We start from the raw sequence: 20,430 nt of genomic DNA on the forward strand, positions 1-20,430 counted from the left end.
TGTGTTCCAGATGGTGAAAACGTTCAGACTTTGCCACAACCATATCTTTTTATAGTATCAATACCCAAAGCACTCAGACACTTCAGACTGTGTTCTATATTTAAATCACAAGAAATTTGTTTTATTAGCCCTTTAGGGAGGAGATGATTGTAAGCAGGCAAAGATGTCAGTGCATCATACAACACACACAAAAGATCACCACCCCCAAAACCCCCCCAAAACAGAGTAAAAAGAGAACACAAACCTCTGTAAAGAGCTCACTTTGAGCCGGGGGAAGTAAAATATACCACCAGGACGTCTGTGTACAATGGGGTACAATGACTGGGGTAAAAGGGGGTCGAGCTCTTCTCAAAATAAGAGGTTTATGTGTTTTTAGCACATAGCCACAATTAAACTTGACAATGAAATTGTTCTTTTTTTTAAACAGACGAATTATTTTACACAAAATTTTGACAAATTACTAATATAAATACAAACACTTTAATCACTGGACAATCACTAAACATTTCTTTTTACTTCTGAAAGCTACAATGACTGTTTGGTCAAAGTTTTTTTTTTTCTTATATAAAGAATCACATGATCTACAAATAGCTGCTTGTGTTTTCTAATGACAGTAAAAATCTTCTACCATAAAAAAGGTTGCGTGGTGTAAACCACTGGCAGTTTGGTGGCTATATAAGGTCTTAAAACAATAAAATGTGTTCTTAATACTTGCTTCTGCTGACTTTAAGATTCAAGAAAACGTGGGACTAAATGAAATTATGGATTTCTATGGTCGAGTTAAAAAAAACTGTGCCAGATTGCTATTAATTGATGCCCAAACTGCAGCTGTAGCTTCCCTTTGTTTCATTAAAAATTATGACTTTAAATTCAGCTTAATCAAACCCAAAAAACAAAGTGCAAATTGATCAATACTTTTGTAAAGCTCTCCAAAAAGTTTACTTCGAAAAAATTATGTTGGACAAAAGCTCAAATTGCGACAATTGACAGAACTTCAACAAAACCATTTGGTTATAAAGATGTGAATTGGAAATTTTGGGCCAATTCAAAATCAGACAGATTATTATTATTAGATTTCCAACCAATTACCCTTTTGTCTTTAAAAATAATTTCAGGTGCATTCCTGAACAGAATTAACCATGTAGAGGCAACAAATAAACTTTCACATGGCTGAGCTACCCTGAGGCCACATTTTGTAGATTTTGTTTGGTGTCTAAACTCTTCATTTTCATGCAGTGAGATACAGTCCAGTGTGGTTAAAAAAAAAACAATGTGCTGGTCTTTCTTAAGATGGTCCAATCAAACCTGGTAAAATGATGACAATTATTTTCCGTTCTTTTAGTTTGCGGCGGTAACGCTGTCAAGGCTGTTGCGGTTTTGGTTTGTGGGGCTCTCCTGCTCTAGCTTGAGAAGCGGGACAATGTCTTTCTCTTTAGATCCCACTTCCTGCTCCCGCTGGGCAAAATGTCAGTCTCTGTGGGCCTGTGGGGCGATGCTGAAAACTCGGATTCGTAGGTGGGAGGCAATTTGTTGGCACATGCCTGTGCAGTAATGCACCAGATCCATCAGGGACAGCACCTGAACATCACAGGATGGAGAAGAGAAAGGTTTATTTGTTAATTGAACAACTGTCCATCTATGATTAGCAAACTATTTTGTTTTTTGGCATTTGCTATTCTGCACCAATCAGACATAATTTTGCTTTGTGATGTACTCCAAATATTTAAAGCTTAAGCTTGAAGCTAAGTATACAATTGCCCCAACTTTCGCAAGCCCTTGCATTTATCTTCTGTGTCCTTGTGACCAAACATCCCCATTGAAATCAGTGGATTCGCAGTGTAAATTCTATTGTATATGCACCATAAGGAAATACTGAGTGCAGGTGAGTTGTGTTGGCTTGAAATTGCACATCTGGCTCTCTGATAATTTGGAGCTCACCATGGCTATCCAAAGGACAATGTGCTCATCAATAAAGCTGTTGAAGTACTGGTTCAGGAAGAGCAGCCCAGGACCAATGAAGGCAGTGTCATGAAGATGAAGCTCACTTTTGGTCATGTGGGCCACCTGTGGAAAAGAACGTCTCGAGCACACTATGTTTTTGGATAACTTTATATTGTTAATGAACTTTCTGAATATCATCACAAAGGTACTAGCACAACTTACCACCAGCTTATTAGAGATCTTGGCGATCACCATGCCAAAGGTGAGGATGTAGAGGCATGGATGATGCTCAAAAAGCTGGCTGGAGGACTTCTTAAAGATGATAAAGGCCAGAGTGAGGATGAGGCCGATGTGTAGACCAGGAGACAAAACACTGGTGTCCTGAGGAAGACGTGCACTGTTATAGTCAACACTGATCAAAGTTGACCGTATTTTATTTTATTTAACACAAACTGCTGGTGTTATTGTGAATGATTCATCAGTGTACGTTATTCCAAAGAAAATTTCAGGGGATTTTAACAGAGAGTTTTCCAAGCTTGAAAAAGTCATGGAAAATGTTATAGTCAATCAAAATATTTCTAGGTATGCTCTGTCTAAAATATTCTATCACCTAAACTTATCTAACCAAGAATTTCATCACTTAATATCACCTAACCGAGAACAATGAAAATATTTCATTGCTCTCAGCTAGAGTTTGATTAGAGTACAGGTCAACCAATACTAGATTTTGCCGATACGGATAACTAAGGTGGTGGAATATAACCATAAACGATTGTTTAGCCGATATTTTTTAAAATCGATTTCGATCGAGCTTTTATTTTGGCGTTTCTGTTTGTTTTTGATGGTAGTTTCTCACCTCCAGATAAGCAGTTTGCTCCATAGCTTAGTGTGATTATTAATCCCCGTAAAGCTGTAATTCAATTTAATAAATACATAGTCTGTATGTGCTCTCTGTCTCTGTCATCTCACGCACACAGGAGCGTGATCATGATGATCATGATGAGGTGTTTTCAGTGTATGAGCGGCCGGCTCTACACATTCATTTTGAAGCGTGCATCACTTGCAGATTATTTATTTATTCAGTTAAATCAGAGACTTTTTACATTTAATTATCATACTAGGACATATCACAATTTTAATTTGATCAATTGTACATTCAAACATTCATTTTCGTCCAAATGTGTCAAATTCCACGACATTCTGCGTTTTATTGCTTATGCCATTTTATGACTAGATTCCGTGTTTTCCACATACTACATGTGGTTACCGTGGTATAAGCTGACTCCGAACGTTGAATAATTGAAAATGAATTCACAACCCAAGGTATTAAGGCCGAATCACCATGCTACCAACCAGTGTGAATTCGTTTAAAAAAAAAAATAAAAATAATCAGTGGTCCAACTGTCATATCACCCTGTAGCTCAAGACCGGTTGCCCACTGAAGCTAAGCAGGATTGCGCCTGGTCAGTACCTGGGTGGGAGACCTACTGGGGAAAAAATGGTTGCTGCTGGAAGAGGTATTATGGAGGCCAGCAGGGGGTGCTCACCCTGAAGTCTGTGTGGGTCCTAATACCCCAGTATAGTGACAGGGACACTATACTGTAAAAAGGCACCATCCTTTAGATGAGACATTAAACCGAGGTCCTGACTCTCTGTGGTCATTAAAAATCCCAGGACACTTCTTGTAAAGAGTAGGGGTGTGTGTAACCTTGGTGTCCTGGCCAAACTTCCCCCATTGGACCTTCTCAATCATGGCCTCCTAATAATCCCCATCCATTAATTGGCTCTATCACTCTACTCTCTCCTCTCCACCAATAGCTGGTGTGTGGTGAGTGTACTGGCACACAATGGCTGCCGTCGCATCATCCAGGTGGATGCTGCACACTGGTGGTTATTGAGGAGATTCTCCTGTTCACTGCATAAAGCACTTTGAGTGTAGTGTCAGAAAAGCGCTATATAAATGTAACGTTCATTCATTCATTCACCGTTGTCTATAATTTATAACTCACAGGGATGCAAACTCATGAGGGGGAAAAAGGTGAGACAATCACTGATCCACAAACATGTTTTCCAGGGTTATTTTTTTTTAAAGAATAAGCTAAAAGCACCAACTTAAGCTATTTTAATGATTAAAATATAGTAAATTATTTGCACAAATGTGTAGAATTAGCTACAAAAACAAAGGATACATTGTTGTGGCTTGCTTCTGTTTCACAAATTTGTTCAGTTTAATTAATTGACTAGTTTAGTGACTACTTCTGGAGATGTCACTAGGTGGTGACAAATGAGCATCTTATGTGCTATGAGTGAGCCATTGAATCATTTTGAGATGTTCACGACTGAAATCTGCCAAGTGACTTTATAGTATTTAAGCATTATAAGAACAAAGCAGATCTATAGTTTTCCTTCAGTTTGTGAACTGCCGAGCATGACTTTTCATCCAAAAAGACAACAAAATTAGTTTAATAATATTAATATCATTTATGTCTTTACCTTCTTAATTCAAAATTGCATGACAAATCTACTGACTTCAGTAGAATTTTTAAGCATCATAAACACAAAGCAGATCTACGGTATCATTTTCCTACAGCATTTATACTGCTGAGCATGACTTTTATCAGAAAAGACCACAATAATACCCAAATAATAATAATTTTGAGTTTCAGTAATGTCCTTTGGTCATTGTAAAGCGTGTTTCCCATTGAGTCGAGGCATCAAGCCTCCACATGACAAACTCGTTTTTACGAGTTTGCCACGTAAGAAAACGGGAGATATGCACAATAAACACTGAAAACATGTATTTGGAAGAGGAAAAAATGGCAATTGCTTTGATTGCAGAAAATAAAAAGAGCTGTTGTTTATGTTTAAGTCTTAGCGTTTTTTTGTTTATTTTTTATTCATTTATTTTTGGGGTAAATTACTGTAGTTCCATAACTGGGGTCTCTGGATACTCAGAAACGATAAGGTAATAATTCATTAAAATAAATTATGATATATTTAATATCTCTTCATAAATTTGGACAGTTTTAAAATATTTCTTGTAGCTTTGTACTCTCAAAGACATAATTTGTGTGAGGCAAAAACGTGTGTGACGAGGCTGAATCCAGCTCCTCATTTGCCAGCTCCTTATTCGCCCGAAATAACTGTTCCACCATAAAAAAAAGGTGGGTGGCATATAGGGCCTCCCGCTTATTTTCATTGGCTGTTTCTTTTAAAGGTACAGCTGCACTGAAACTCTGAGGCTGTGGTCAGCAGGTATTTGAATAGTAAAATTATTTTCACAGCATCAGTTTTAATTTAACGTTTCTATAAAAGGCGACTGTGACCATGTTTAAGCTAAGGAAGCCTGCGCCTTATGGAAGACCCATCCATCCCATATTCCATATTCATGTGAAGGTCTGTGCAAAGATGACATTAGACAAAGTTTGCTATTGAGCAAGAGCATCATAGACGTATTGGTGCAGTATATGTCTACAGCGTCTATATTATTGGCTTTATTTCATAAGATATCAACTACAGAGCAATGTAATTTAATTACAGTATACATCTAGAGCCAAAATACATACACTCTAAAGTAAAAAATAATAATTTTCTTGACAATCTGAGAGCGTAGTAGGATAGAGAAAATAATAGACTTAGGAAATTAAACATTTCATCATCATTTTCTAGATATATGAATCCAAGAACATAATATAAAATTGGTAAAGTATATCGCCTATATCCAAAGCCCATAACTGTAAAATTCATACTATTCTCAAAAGAAGATGGTGGTGGGTTTAAAGAAATTAAACATTACATCATGCTTCATCATCGAGATTTGAACCTCAGTACATAGGGACACACAGGTATAGTGTATGCCAGTACCTATATGCATGGCTATTTTATTTCAAATAATCTAAAAATCCAAGAACATTGTGCCATAGAGGGACTCGCACACAAATGAAATGAGCAATTTTATCATATTCCGATGTGTTTTGTTTGAAATATGATCCTCCGAACACCACCACCCATATGTACAGTATATGCCGATTGCGCCTACCTGCATAGCCCACAACTATATTATTTCAAATATTCTAAAAAATCTGAGATCGTGGTGGCATAGAAGGGCTCCAACACTAACTAAATTCATAATTACATCCTGTTCTGATGTGTTTTGTTTGAAATATGATCCTCAGAACACCGCGACCCACAGGTACAATATATGCCACCTATCTGCATAGCCCATAACTACATTATTTCAAATTTTCTCAAAAATCTGAGATCGTGGTGGCATAGAAGGGCTCCAACACTAACTAAATTCGTAATGACATCATATTCTGATGTGTTATGTTTGAAATATGATTCTCGGAACACCGCCACCCACAGGTACAATATATGCGGCAAATATTCTAAAAAATCTGAGCATGTAGAAAGGAAGAGAAAGTCAGGAATTGAGGTAAATAGGAAATGGCTTAAAGCTGTGTATATGTTTTTTTTTTCTTCAAATATAAACATATAACAATGTCACATGTATTGCATATACAGCTTGAATAAAAAATAACATTGTGCCTGAATCAATATATACTAATGCAACCGGATATATGCAAAAAAAAAAAAAATAAATGGACCTATCTTTCAATGTGAACATTGCCAGAGTCAATAATGATATATACAGTTGTGCTCAAAAGTTTGTATACCCTTGGAGAATTGGTAATATACAGGTGCATCTCAATAAATTAGAATGTTGTGGAAAAGTTCATTTATTTCAGTAATTCAACTCAAATTGTGAAACTCGTGTATTAAATAAATTCAATGCACACAGACTGAAGTAGTTTAAGTCTTTGGTTCTTTTAATTGTGATGATTTTGGCTCACATTTAACAAAAACCCACCAATTCACTATCTCAAAAAATTAGAATATGGTGACATGCCAATCAGCTAATCAACTCAAAACACCTGCAAAGGTTTCCTGAGCCTTCAAAAAGGTCTCTCAGTTTGGTTCACTAGGCTACACAATCATGGGGAAGACGGCTGATCTGACAGTTGTCCAGAAGACAATCATTGACACCCTTCACAAGGAGGGTAAGCCACAAACATTCATTGCCAAAGAAGCTGGCTGTTCACAGAGTGCTGTATCCAAGCATGTTAACAGAAAGTTGAGTGGAAGGAAAAAGTGTGGAAGAAAAAGATGCACAACCAACCGAGAACCGCAGCCTTATGAGGATTGTCAAGCAAAATCAGTTCAAGAATTTGGGTGAACTTCACAAGGAATGGACTGAGGCTGGGGTCAAGGCATCAAGAGCCACCACACACAGACGTGTCAAGGAATTTGGCTACAGTTGTCGTATTCCTCTTGTTAAGCCACTCCTGAACCACAGACGTCAGAGGCGTCTTACCTGGGCTAAGAAGAAGAAGAACTGGACTGTTGCCCAGTGGTCCAAAGTCCTCTTTTCAGATGAGAGCAAGTTTTGTATTTCATTTGGAAACCAAGGTCCTAGAGTCTGGAGGAAGGGTGGAGAAGCTCATAGCCCAAGTTGCTTGAAGTCCAGTGTTAAGTTTCCACAGTCTGTGATGATTTGGGTAGCAATGTCATTTGCTGGTGTTGGTCCATTGTGTTTTTTGAAAACCAAAGTCACTGCACCCGTTTACCAAGTAATTTTGGAGCACTTCATGCTTCCTTCTGCTGACCAGCTTTTTAAAGATGCTGATTTCATTTTCCAGCAGGATTTGGCACCTGCCCACACTGCCAAAAGCACCAAAAGTTGGTTAAATGACCATGGTGTTGGTGTGCTTGACTGGCCAGCAAACTCACCAGACCTGAACCCCATAGAGAATCTATGGGGTATTGTCAAGAGGAAAATGAGAAACAAGAGACCAAAAAATGCAGATGTGCTGAAGGCCACTGTCAAAGAAACCTGGGCTTCCATACCACCTCAGCAGTGCCACAAACTGATCACCTCCATGCCACGCCGAATTGAGGCAGTAATTAAAGCAAAAGGAGCCCCTACCAAGTACTGAGTACATATACAGTAAATGAACATACTTTCCAGAAGGCCAACAATTCACTAAAAATGTTTTTTTTTTATTGGTCTTATGATGTATTCTAATTTTTTGAGATAGTGAATTGGTGGGTTTTTGTTAAATGTGAGCCAAAATCATCACAATTAAAAGAACCAAAGACTTAAACTACTTCAGTCTGTGTGCATTGAATTTATTTAATACACGAGTTTCACAATTTGAGTTGAATTACTGAAATAAATGAACTTTTCCACGACATTCTAATTTACTGAGATGCACCTGTACATGATCACTCATGTTACTTAGACTAAAATTCTGGCATCGTATCCTGAAAAAGGAAGTAACGTTTTTCATTTTTATTGTTATCTCAGTTATCAATCCCACCAGCAGTATGCAGCATATCCCTGACTTAAATGGTATAGAAGTACATAGGTAACTACTTCTATCCTCTTCACCACTAAGCAAGTAAGTGATGGAGATATTTAATTTTTATCCAAAATTTGTTTACCCAAAAGCTAGCCTAGGACTTCATATCACATTTTTCAAATTGTACAAGACAGACTGTGACTCTGAACAGAGTTGTGTGTTTCTGCCCAGACAGATGCTGTCACACAAATTCCAGAGAGAGGAACTACCACTCAATAAATGATGCACAGGAAAGATATTCTAGAGGACTGTGCAGATATTTCAATGGAATATTTATATGTTAAATATTTATTCATGTTTGATATTCAATTATTTCCTCCCAATCATTTATAAATGTATTCAGCTAATAATTGCTACAAGAGCATTCTAACTACAGTTTCCCAATTCAATTGAAAGTAAAAGTATTTAACTGACACACAGTTATTTATTTATTTATTAAGTAATGAGATAGGGACTTGTTGCAGATGCACTAACAGATGATGAAATAAAGGTAATTTTGTACTATGAAATTTTTAGGTGAATATGTTAAAAAACAATTATCCTAATACAAGTAAGTATACATTATTTCATAACATATACAGACAGCGACTTCCTTAAATAGCACTTAAGCCGTGTCCTTGGACCTGTAAATACTGACGTAAAAAAAAAAAACTAAAATCGAACGTTATTGTGAAGCAAGGCCTTAATCATTATTTAGTAAGTAATTAACTTAGTTTACCAAAAGTATCTTTATCCATGTTACATAAAACATTGAACCTTGTACTACTATGAAGTTGCACTAAAACATTTATTTTAAGATTTACACATTTCAATTTCACCAAAAAATTGCATAAAATGTAATGTAATAAGACATGTATTTAAAAAAAAAAAAATGTTGTTAATATTTTCATTATTCAATTAAATGATTTTTGGGACCTTATTGTAAAACCCAGCACATTACAGTTGTCATATTTGCGGAATTTGTTGTTTGTATATAAATATACAACAGTTAGTTCCAGTCCTCGAATCTGATTGGACAAGAGATGTTCCATGAGTACTGATGGTCTCACACCATCAGCACTCGGACGCTTCACTGTGTGTTTCACTCCGCTTGTGTTCGTGCCGTTCTAAACTAAAGTGTAAGAGCAGTGCATATGTGTTAAGAGCCATCTGTCTCTTTACATTTAATATTATGAAATTACTGGGGGCCTGTGTAGCTCAGCAAGTAAAGACGCTGACTACCACACCTGGAGTCACAAGTTTGAATCCAGGGCGTGCTGAGTGACTCCAGTCAGGCTTCCTAAGCAACCAATTGGCCCGGTTGCTAGGGTGGGCAGAGTCACGTTGGGTTAACCTACTCGTGGTCACTATAATGTGGTTCTTGCTCTTGGTGGGGCACGTGGTGAGTTGTGCGTGGATGCTGCGGAGAATAGCGTGAAGACTCCACATGTGCTATGTCTCCGCGGTAACGCGCTCAACAAGCCACGTGATAAGATGCGCGGATTGATGGTCTCAGACGTGGAGGCAACTGAGAGTCGTCCTCTGCCACCAGGATTGAGGCGAGTTACTACACCACCACAAGGACTTAGAGCGCATTGGGAATTGGGCATTCCAAATTGTGGAGAAAAAAACAAAAAACTCTTTTGAGGTCTATCCACAGATTTTCGATGTTTAGGTTGGGGGACTGTGAGGGCCATGTCAAAACCTTCAGCTTGCGCCTCTTGAGGTCGTCCATTGTGGATTTTGAGGTGTGTTTAGGATCGTTATACTGTAGTAGAAGCCATCCCCTTTTCATCTTCAGCTTTTTTACAGATGGTGTGATGTTTGCTTCCAGAATTTGCTGGTATTTAATTTAATCCATTCTTCCTTCTACCAGTGAAATATTCCCCAAGCTAGTATTCCTGCTAGTTGCAACACAAGCCCAAAGCATGATCAATCCACCCCCGTGCTTAACAGTTGGAGAGGTGTTCTTTTCATGAAATTCTGCACCCTTTTTTCTCCAAGCATACCTTTTGCTCAAAAAGTTATATTTTAACTTCATCAGTCCACAGGATTTGTTTCCAAAATGCATCAGCCTTGTTTAGATGTTCATTTGCAAACTTCTGACGCTGAATTTTGTGGCGAGGACGCAGGAAAGGTTTTCTTCTCATGACTCTTCCATGAAGGTCATATTTGTGCAGGTGTCGCTGCACAGTAGAACAGTGCACCACTACTCCAGAGTCTGCTAAATCTTCCTTAAGGTCTATTGCAGTCAAACAGGAGTTTTGATTTGCCTTTCTAGCAATCCTACGAGGAGTTCTCTCTGAAGGTTTTCTTGGTCTTCCAGACCTCAACTTGAACTCCACCGTTCCTGTTAACTACCATTTCTTAATTACATTACGAACTGAGGAAACGGCTACCTGAAAACGCTTTGCTATCTTCTTCAAGCCTTCTCCTGCTTTGTGGGCATCAATTATTTTAATTTTCAGAGAGCTAGGCAGCTGTTTGAGGAGCCCATAGCTGCTGATTGTTGGGACAAGATTTGAGGAGTCAGTATTTGTAAAGCTTTGAAATTTGCATCACCTGGTCTTTCCAAATGATGATTGTGAACAAGCCATAGCCCTAACATTTTTCTTTTCAAGGCCTTTCTTTTCTAATAAAAAAATAATACAAATAATAAAAAACTATTGTCAACTATTGGTATAAAATGATAGTTCCAAAAAGCAATTATTGTCATAGATTAATCGGTAAAACCTTTATCTCGGTCTACCTCTAGTGCAGAGTAAAACTTGCTCGCAAGTTATAGTGATATGGTTCACAAATCGGTCTGAATGATTCATTAACGAATCAGTATGAATCAAAATGGTTTATAATGTTTCTGACAAATAATAGATAAAGATAAAGCATAAAGCATGCATTGTTGGAGAGAATACTTACTGCAACAGTTGAGCCGTTCTTGCCCACACCGCCATTCAGGATGACGTAGAAGTAGCTGTAGGTTGAATACAGAAATCCGCCAATAATGCCAACAATTGGAAGGGTTTGCAACTTCACACCAAGCACAGGCAACTGGGTGAAAAAAATTAAAAATCCATTCATTATCCCTAATTTCACTTCTTATTGGGGCAGGGGTGTTGAGAAGGGGCAGGGCAGGAATAAAGCTCTGAGCATGCTCTACAACATGGGAAGGTTAGAAAAGACTGATGCGCCTGTTGACATCATCTGCTGTTTTTTGGCAAGATCATGTCTATGGGTGACTGGTAGCCATGGTAACAGTTTATATCTGTATTTACCTTTTCACACTCTGCTTGTCCTCTGGAGGAGGCAGAGAACAAAAGCAAGACAGAAATTCAATTTGAAGAATGCATTCAGAAAGGGGCTTGTCATGATTCAAATTTTTTTGGAGAATTTGATTGTTTTTTTTATTTTGTTTTGCTTTTTACAAAAGCAGTTATTTCTTGCACCCTTTAAACATATTGCCAAACTATAGCCACAATTCTGAAACATTTGTTATTATTCACATTTTCTTTCTTCTGTGAAACACAAAAGGTTTTCCACTGGTTTTCATGTGTCACATGACCAATCGCGATGCAGAAAATTCCAGGCACTACTACTGCCAACAACACAAACAAATGGTTTAGAACGTTCATGTCGACGCGTCCAGTGTAGACAGACTCAAGCCATTACGTTGTGTCAATGGAAGCCTGGTGTAGACAGGGTGTAAGGCAGAGGGCAAGATTATCAGTTAATAATGCCATGGATTTCTGTCACAAAAAGCTATGGTAATTCTATTTTGCTTTTTTGCCCTTTAAGGAGCTTGGCAGCAGGTCTGTTGTGAATTTGGTGTGCCCAATTCCCATTGTGCTCTAGGTCCTCGTGGTGGCGTAGTGACTCACCTCAATCTCATTTGCCTCCATGTCTGAGACAGTCAATCCGCGCATCTTATCACGTGGCTTGTTGAGAGCCTTACCACAGAGACCTAGTGCGTGTGGAGGCCCACGCTATTCTCTGCGGCATCCACGCACAACTCACCACATGCCCCACTGAGAGTGAGAACCATATTATAGCGACCACGAGGAGGTTAACCCAACATGACTCTACCCACCCTAGCAACCGGGCCAATTGGTTGCTTTGGAAGCCTGATTGGAATCACTCAGCACGCCCTGGATTTGAACTTGCAACTCCAGGTGAGGTAGTCAGCGTCTTTATTTGCTGAGCTACCCAGGCCCCCAGCCTGTCGTGATTATTGAGCACTACAAATTCCAATTAAATTTTAGTGTCCAAATAAGTGTTTTTTAAAGAATGTTTGTGTGTCTCATTTTTCGATGTTATGGCATTATGTGAGCACTCCAACTGAACTCAGACCATCTCACTGAGCCGCACCGCAGACCACACTCAGCAACTCCTGAAGAGTGCGTGAAGATTAATCGCCTTGAAGCACTGTGATACATGCGCCATCTGCATAGGTTCACACCAAAGTCCCGCAAAAAGATAAACATGGATTTTGATAGTGAACGCAAAACTCTCTGGTTTAACTTTAATTTAACAATTGTGTACTGGCAAATGTTCTTGGTCACTGAGGGTTCATACACGCAGTGTTAATGACACACAGTGACACAAAGCAGGAGATGCCTGCTTTCTCTCTTTCTGTGGAGATAATAGAATGAAGAAAAAAATACACACATGAACATCTCAACGCTAATTAAATCTCATTATGAGAAATGAGTTTGTAGGTTTAATCCAAGAGCTTCAAAATTCTTTGTGAATGTGAAAACTTTAGGACAGGAATATTTTACTCTTGTATAATATAATATAATATAATATAATATAATATAATACCACTTGCTTTCAGCAGGGGGAGGTTAAGCAAAAGTCCAGCTGTATAGGCAACATGCAGCTGTACAGAGAAGTATTTGAAAATATTTTTGATATTTGAAATTAAAATTTTAATGTCCTTTATTAGTTTCTAAAGCCTTAAAATAATAATACATTCCTATTTTATTATATGATTCCAAGTTAAATATTAATAAAATACCTCTTAAGCTGTACGAAGCACACATACACCATAAGAAGTATGACAATTTGTATGACAGTTTATCTTCATAATTGTAAAATTCTCCATCCACTTTTGCTGTATGGAAAAGAACTCATTTTGTGTTACACAAAAGAAAGAAAATAATATGGGGTTGGAACAACATGAGGGTGAGTAAATGATGACAAAATGTTCATTTATGCATGAACTATTCCTTTATAAGCCTGTTGACTCCTTGAAAGAGATACAGAACAGAGACCATACGCATCACATATCTCTTAGTATAATCCATAAGAGTATTAAAAGGTGCATACCGTAGTCTCCCATAGACTCACTCCTCCGAAAGCTGACATCATATACATGATTACAATAGCAATCTGGACCTCTGTCACGTCAACCCTGCAGAAAGCATTTCAAATACACTTTAAATAAAAACATCAGTACTGGAGTCATCTACACAGGCAATGACATTTTTCAATGAAATTAGTGGAATAAGCCATGATAAATTGCACTCACAATCCAAAGCGGAGTGTTCCAGACACATATGTTTGCCAGTGTGCGCAGAAAAACATGAACATGCCCACAAAGCCACAAAAAAACATCCAGTTGGGGTGAGCGCCAATCCCACAGGATATACACGATCCCACAGCAACAAACACTATAAAGAGAGAAATCCAATTAGAGTGCTGTGAATACATGCATTCAGATCTATATATAACCCAACAGAATAACAGCAAATCTACTGCCTAAAATCAACGACATCATCAAATGTTTAGGTAAAAATGTGATTATTATAAACTTTAATACACAAAAAGCAGATTTCTACATTTTCTGAAGAAAATATGAGTGGTGCTTGCCTGTGCAAAAGTCACCTCCAAGATGCTAGGGTGTTGTGAGTGGTTGCTAGGGCATTGTTCTGGTGACAGGACCAAGTCAAAAGAGCCCACCCCCAAGTCTCTATATTCTGGTCCCTAGTCTTCTACTCAAAAACCATAAGCCTAATCACTTAGAAAAGTAATATCACACCTCTCCACAACAAGCGGCATCATTTGAGGGATCGGTCATGTCATGGTGCAGGATGCGTTACACAAATATCAAAGTTTTGATACTTAGGGGTTTGTTCAAGTATGAGCAATTGTAATATTGATGCTTGGCTTAGCAAACTCCACTAAATATTTGTCCTAACTAAATGCTGGATGCTTGGACAGACTCTTTATACCTGTGGAAACGGCATCACAGCCATGGTCAAAGAGCTCCCCAAGAGCTGAGCTGCTATTGGTCCGTCTGGCCTGCTTTCCATCAATGGCATCCAGTGATTGGTAGATGAAGAGACCTAAGGCGCTGAGAAAGAAGGCCCAACCTGGAGCCTAAAAAAGGATAGACACAGAGTCAGTGCAAGTGAAGGAATATATATATATATATATATATATATATTTTTTTTTTTTTTTTTAAACAGATGATCATGAAGTATAGTACAATGGCAAACTGGATGTTAAAGGGATAGTTCAACAAAAAATTTTAATTCTTCATCATTTACTCACCCTCATGCCATCCAAGATGTGTATGTCTGTCATTCATCTGCTGAACACAGATGAGGATTTTTAGAAGAATTTCTCAGCTCTGTAGGCCCATACAATGCAAGTGAATGGGTGCCAAAATTTTGAAGCTCCAAAATCCACATAAGGGCAACATAAAAGTACTCCAGACAACTCTGGTGGTTAAATCCATGTCTTCTGAAGTGATATGATAGGTGTGGGTGAGAAACAGATTAATATGTAAGTCTTTTTTACAATAAATTATCCTCCCTGCTCAGTCAATCTCCACTTCACTTTCACATTCTTCTTCTGTTTTTGTTGATTCACATTCTAAGTGCATATCGCCCCCTACTGGACAGGGAGGAGCATTTATTATTTAAAAAACAAATGACTTAAAAATTTATCTGTTTCTCACCCACACCTATCATACTGTGTCTGAGCACATGGATTTAACCACTGGAGTCATATGGATTAGTTTTATGCTCCCTTTATGTGAGCTTCAAAATTTTGGCATCCATTCATTTTGGCATTGTATGAACCTACAGAGCTGAAATCTTAAAATCTTAATTTCTGTTCTGCAGAAGAAAGAAAGTCATACACATCTGGGATGACAGGAGTGTGAGTAAATTATGAGAGAATTTTTAGGTGAACTATTCCTTTAAATGTGAGATGGAACAAGGCAGAGAGGAAAAGCTCAAATATTTTAACTGATTACAACACTGACGCTCCTTGCCTTGAGCAGAAACAAAAATCAAAACAGCTTTATGGAAAGCAGTGAACTTGTTTGCTCTACTCAGTCAAATCAAATAGGAAGAATAGAGTACACAACCTCATTGTCTTCAAAAACCAATACACACAGACATTGATCAAACCTAATTTAATAATAAAGCATTAGACGCTTCACCCAGTTCTTCTTGTTTGACTAGGCCCAAAATCATTTTGTAAAAAGAATTGTAAAAGTGACTCTTTTATTTGTATTTCCCTACGTTAAACCCCTGAAGCTTCCTAGAGTGTTTGAGTGGATGTCTCTCTTATGCAAGAGGAAAAAGCAAAACCTTAGACTTTGACCTCTAACTGCAGATATGGATGCGCTTGTGTTAGCAAGAATGCTTGCATTGCTTTCTGCGAAGTAGACAAACTTATCAGGACTCACAAACATTGACACAAAAGTGCTGTTTATCTTATTTGCTTGAATACAATAGATACCATTATCTACACTGTTTTATCATACTTTCAATTCCTTTAGAGGCATTTTTGGAAAGAACACTTTAGAAACAGCCATATACATTATTAAAAGGTAACCAAGCTGAATAAAAATAATAACAATGTAAAATGTAGCTGCAAATTTGAAATGACTTTATCCCTTAGAGGACACTAGCATAATTGCCTGCCCTAAATAGTTGACACTTTGCTTTAGTTTTCCTTTTTTTTTCTCTGTATCCATTTCGCACTTCTATACCCAAACCCACTGTATATTAGGAAAGTTAGGATTAGACTGGAAAAATAAGATCAGTATGTAATAGAGTTATAATAAAGTAATAATAATCGCAAAGGTCTAAAATAAAAAATGTGGTTTGGAAACACTATTACTGAGGCCATTCATAACTATTATCACATAATTACCCATCATTTGGGATAAAGCAAAATTGAAAAAACATACAAGCTGTTATATCAAGACAATCTGACTGTGTATGTGTTTTGTGGGTGTGGTACAGTCTGATATGGGCAAGTTCCTTATGACCTTACTGGGTCACTGCATACAGGCCATCTGCTTTGACAGGCAAGCCAATGCTCATGCTGAACAAACCCCACTGTGTTTAAGAGCACTTCTATCATACCAATACTTTTTAATAAAGAAGCTCCAGCAAGAGTGTAATGTATCAATTAATTCTCTATGCAGTGTTAAATGTAATATGCATAATAAATGTACATTCTGCTATGATTGAGCGCTTTATGCTAGTATGTGCTTTAAGTGGTTATTGGATGAAATCTGGCCCTGAATGCATTGATTATAATTTGTTCATGAAATGTGAATATCATGTGAATATTTATAGTTCTGTGAAAAATAATCAAATTAGCATTTCCTGGAGCTAGCTGACATCGTAATTTGGTCTTTTGCTGTACATTCAGCAACAATTATGCATTTTGAGCTGTGAATGATATGTTTTCTAACACACTGTTATAACAATGCTGTTTCAGTACTTGTATTTTAAAAAGCAGGCTATTATTACTTGAACCGATTCCTTTGTTTCTGGGTCAGAGGTCAGTCTAAGCCACTTTTATCAATGTTGCACCCTGGCGACAGGTGGGTGAAAGATGTGCATTCAGCAACGATCTCCAGAACTGTGTAGCAATAAACATTGGAATATGGACTTTGTCGATGGACTATAGTTTGTAGTTCTAGAAATGTGACACAGGGTACAGTATGTCCACATACACTGACATGAGGGCATAGTGCAGCCCAGAAACTGATAGAAAGAGCGAGTCAACAGCTAAAAAAAAGCAAACAGTTCATGTTATTATCAATGGTTTGGATTTGAATGCAGCCACTTAATCAGGCTAGATAAAGACATTTCTGAATAGCTGCTTAGAATACTGTTGAAAGCTACAATGTATCATTGTCTTCAATGGTTGTAATGTGGGTCATTAAACCTACAAAGTACAAGAAACAGTATCAAGAAGATCTGCACTGGGCTGTTGACAAATAAGGTTATCCGAGGTGATTTAAAAAAGAGCAATCTTTAAAAATTCTAGCTTGAAACGCATGTCAAGTTCGTACGTTTAAAAAAAATAAAAATATTTATAGCATTTTCTACAAAAAACAAATAAAAAAATAATAATGCCTTTAAAAATGTCAAGTGGTGTAACCATGAAGTTAAAGGTATTAAAATACTTTCATAGCACCTTGAATTACACGTGAGTGTATTTAACTTAATCATGTTTAAAAAAGTTTTCAAGCATATATTTCAAGTTCTTTATATATCTATACAGTTGTGCTCAAAAGTTTGCATACCCTGGCAGAAATTGTGATATTTTGGCATTGATTTTGAAAATATGACTGATCATGCAAAAAAACTGTCTTTTATTTAAGGGTAATGATCATATGAAGCCATTTATTATCACATAGTTGTTTGGCTCCTTTTTAAATCATTATGATAACAGAAATCACCCAAATGGCCCTGATCAAAAGTTTACATACCCTTACATACATCATAATTCAAGGCGAGCATGTCGCAGATAAATGCCCCTTTTCAGTGGAATTTAGCATTGGAATTTGGATTTGGATTTGGAATAGATTAAGTATTTTAAATGGGTCACATAAACACATTTTTTTTTTTTTTACTGTTTTCCGAAGGTTGGTTTCTCTTTAGACTAGTCGACTAGTCGGTTACCAAACTCCCGTTTAAACGACACATCCCTACTTTTTATATCCTTTTCCATCTTTATAAAGTTCCATTACCTTGTTATGCAGGTCTTTTGACAGTTCTTTTCTGCTCCCCATGGCTCAGTATCTAGCCTGCTCAGTGCATCCACATGAGAGCTAACAAACTCATTGACTATTTATAAACAGACACTAATTGCAATTTAAAAAGCCACAGGTGTGGGAAATTAACCTTTAATTGCCATTTAAACCTGTGTGTGTCACCTTGTGTGTCTGTAACAAGGCCAAACACTCAAGGGTATGCAAACTTTTGAGCACAACTGTAAATAATGAATTTTTGAGTCACGAATATCATAACGTTTTCTGAGGGTTACTTAATTTGACCTGAACAAAATGTGTCTTTTTATAAAAATGTCATAATATCTGTTTTGTTTTTTGTTTTTCTTTACTGCACACAAAGTCATCTAAAAGGGGTCATCTCTGTTTTATGGTTACATGCATCATGGTTACACCACCTGACTTTGATGGACAAAAGCTTTTAATATATATATATATATATATATATATATATATTAAACTTCTATTTAAAGAATTAATAATAATTAATAATAATAATTAGACTTTTATTATTATTTTTTTTTTTTTTTTACTGTCTCTAGATGGTTACACCATTTAGACATTTCTTTAAGCACTAAAAAATACTCAGAAACTGAAACTGATGTTCATCAAAGTAGTAGTGTATTCATGTGATTATTTTGTGTGAATTTTATGTTTAATGATTGATCCATACAAAAAAATGAGCGTCACTGACCCATAAACTATGGAATGGATTTGACACTACTTGAGTGTATTTTAAGTGTATCGCTGCTTCAGCACCACCGAAAGCGATGCGATCCACAAATGTATGTGTTTATTTATATCCCTGACTTGGCAGGTCATTGAAATAGAATGAAACGCGTCACACTGTCAATTGAACGCACAGGCTCGTGAGAAGTTTCACTGCGCGTCTCACTCAACTCACCTCCTCCGTGGCCGTGGGGCAGTAATACACGAGAATGACCGTCGTTACAATATTAATAAGAAGTCCAGTGATTGTCAGCGTGTTCGGCGCGACCCATGTCGGGATCTGCTGGACCAGCCAGTTCCAGTATATCTGGCACGGCGGCTCGAAGAGCGAGCGACCACACGCGCTGTACTTGTGTTCCTCCAGGCGCTTGAGCTGGACAGCTGACAGCGTCTCCGGACACACGCACTGGGCCATTGTTAGCGCTCACAGGGTCAGTGCGATGTTTTGGTCCAAATCCCCAGGCGGTTACGTGTAGATAGTCATTTTGGATGAGCAGAACCGACAGTCTCCTCCGTTCCTAATAGTTGAGGGCAGATAAACGAAACGGAGAGACGCAGGAAACTGCTGTCCGGAAGAGGACGCAGCAGCCGGGAAATTTGAAAGGATGCAGTACCGCGTCTGACCACTAGGATAACCACCATTGATTGGTTGTGAGAAAGTGTTGACTGACAGCTGTCAAATTCATAGTCTATTCTCACACTTTGTCCCTTATTTTGGCATTTCCTACTAAAGAAAACACTACTGGCTGGTGTGTGCTGTACAATTTAGTGACAAATACAGTAGAATCCAAAAGTCTGAAAGCACTAGTAAATATAAGCTCCACAAATTTGTGCACAAATTAAGTACTTCAGTGGAAGTAAGAAATTCTGAGCTTTAACAGAGAAGTTAAAGGAATAGTTCACCCAAAAATGTACATTCTCTCATCATTTACTCACCCTCATGCCTCCCAGATGTGTATGACTTTCTTCAGCTCTGTAGGTCAATACAATGCAAGTGAATGGTGATCAGACATTTGTAGCTCCAAAAATCACATAAACTAAACATAAAAGTAATCCATATGACTCCAGTGTTTAAATCCATATCTTCAGAAGCAATATGATAGTTGTGGGTGAGAAATAGATCAAAACTGAAGTCCTTTTTTACTCTAAATCTCCACTTTTACTTTTACATCTGAAAGTCACATGTGGTACCTGTTTAATTTCACTTTCACATCTGAAAATGAAAGTTAAATGGGAGATTTAAAGTAAAAAATAAAAAAAGACTTAAATATTGTTCTGTTTCTCACCCACACCTAATATATCGCTTCTGAAGAT

General features: G+C 37.5%; 1 protein-coding gene across 1 annotated transcript; it reads right to left on the reverse strand.

Moving 5' to 3' along the window:
* Positions 1-92: 92 nt before the first annotated feature.
* LOC127436884 (cholinephosphotransferase 1-like) lies at positions 93-19,687 on the reverse strand. The gene is made up of 8 exons (XM_051691368.1): positions 19,292-19,687; positions 14,573-14,720; positions 13,870-14,011; positions 13,668-13,752; positions 11,259-11,390; positions 2,164-2,322; positions 1,939-2,064; positions 93-1,578 (listed from the first exon to the last, which is right to left on the reverse strand). Exons 1-8 carry the CDS (start codon positions 19,529-19,531, stop codon positions 1,468-1,470), a joined length of 1,143 nt encoding a protein of 380 aa, XP_051547328.1. The 5' UTR covers positions 19,532-19,687; the 3' UTR covers positions 93-1,467.
* Between the last annotated feature and the right edge of the window lie 743 nt (positions 19,688-20,430).

This window comes from Myxocyprinus asiaticus, chromosome 47 (genome assembly GCF_019703515.2).
Source record: "Myxocyprinus asiaticus isolate MX2 ecotype Aquarium Trade chromosome 47, UBuf_Myxa_2, whole genome shotgun sequence".
Classification (NCBI taxonomy): domain Eukaryota; kingdom Metazoa; phylum Chordata; class Actinopteri; order Cypriniformes; family Catostomidae; genus Myxocyprinus; species Myxocyprinus asiaticus.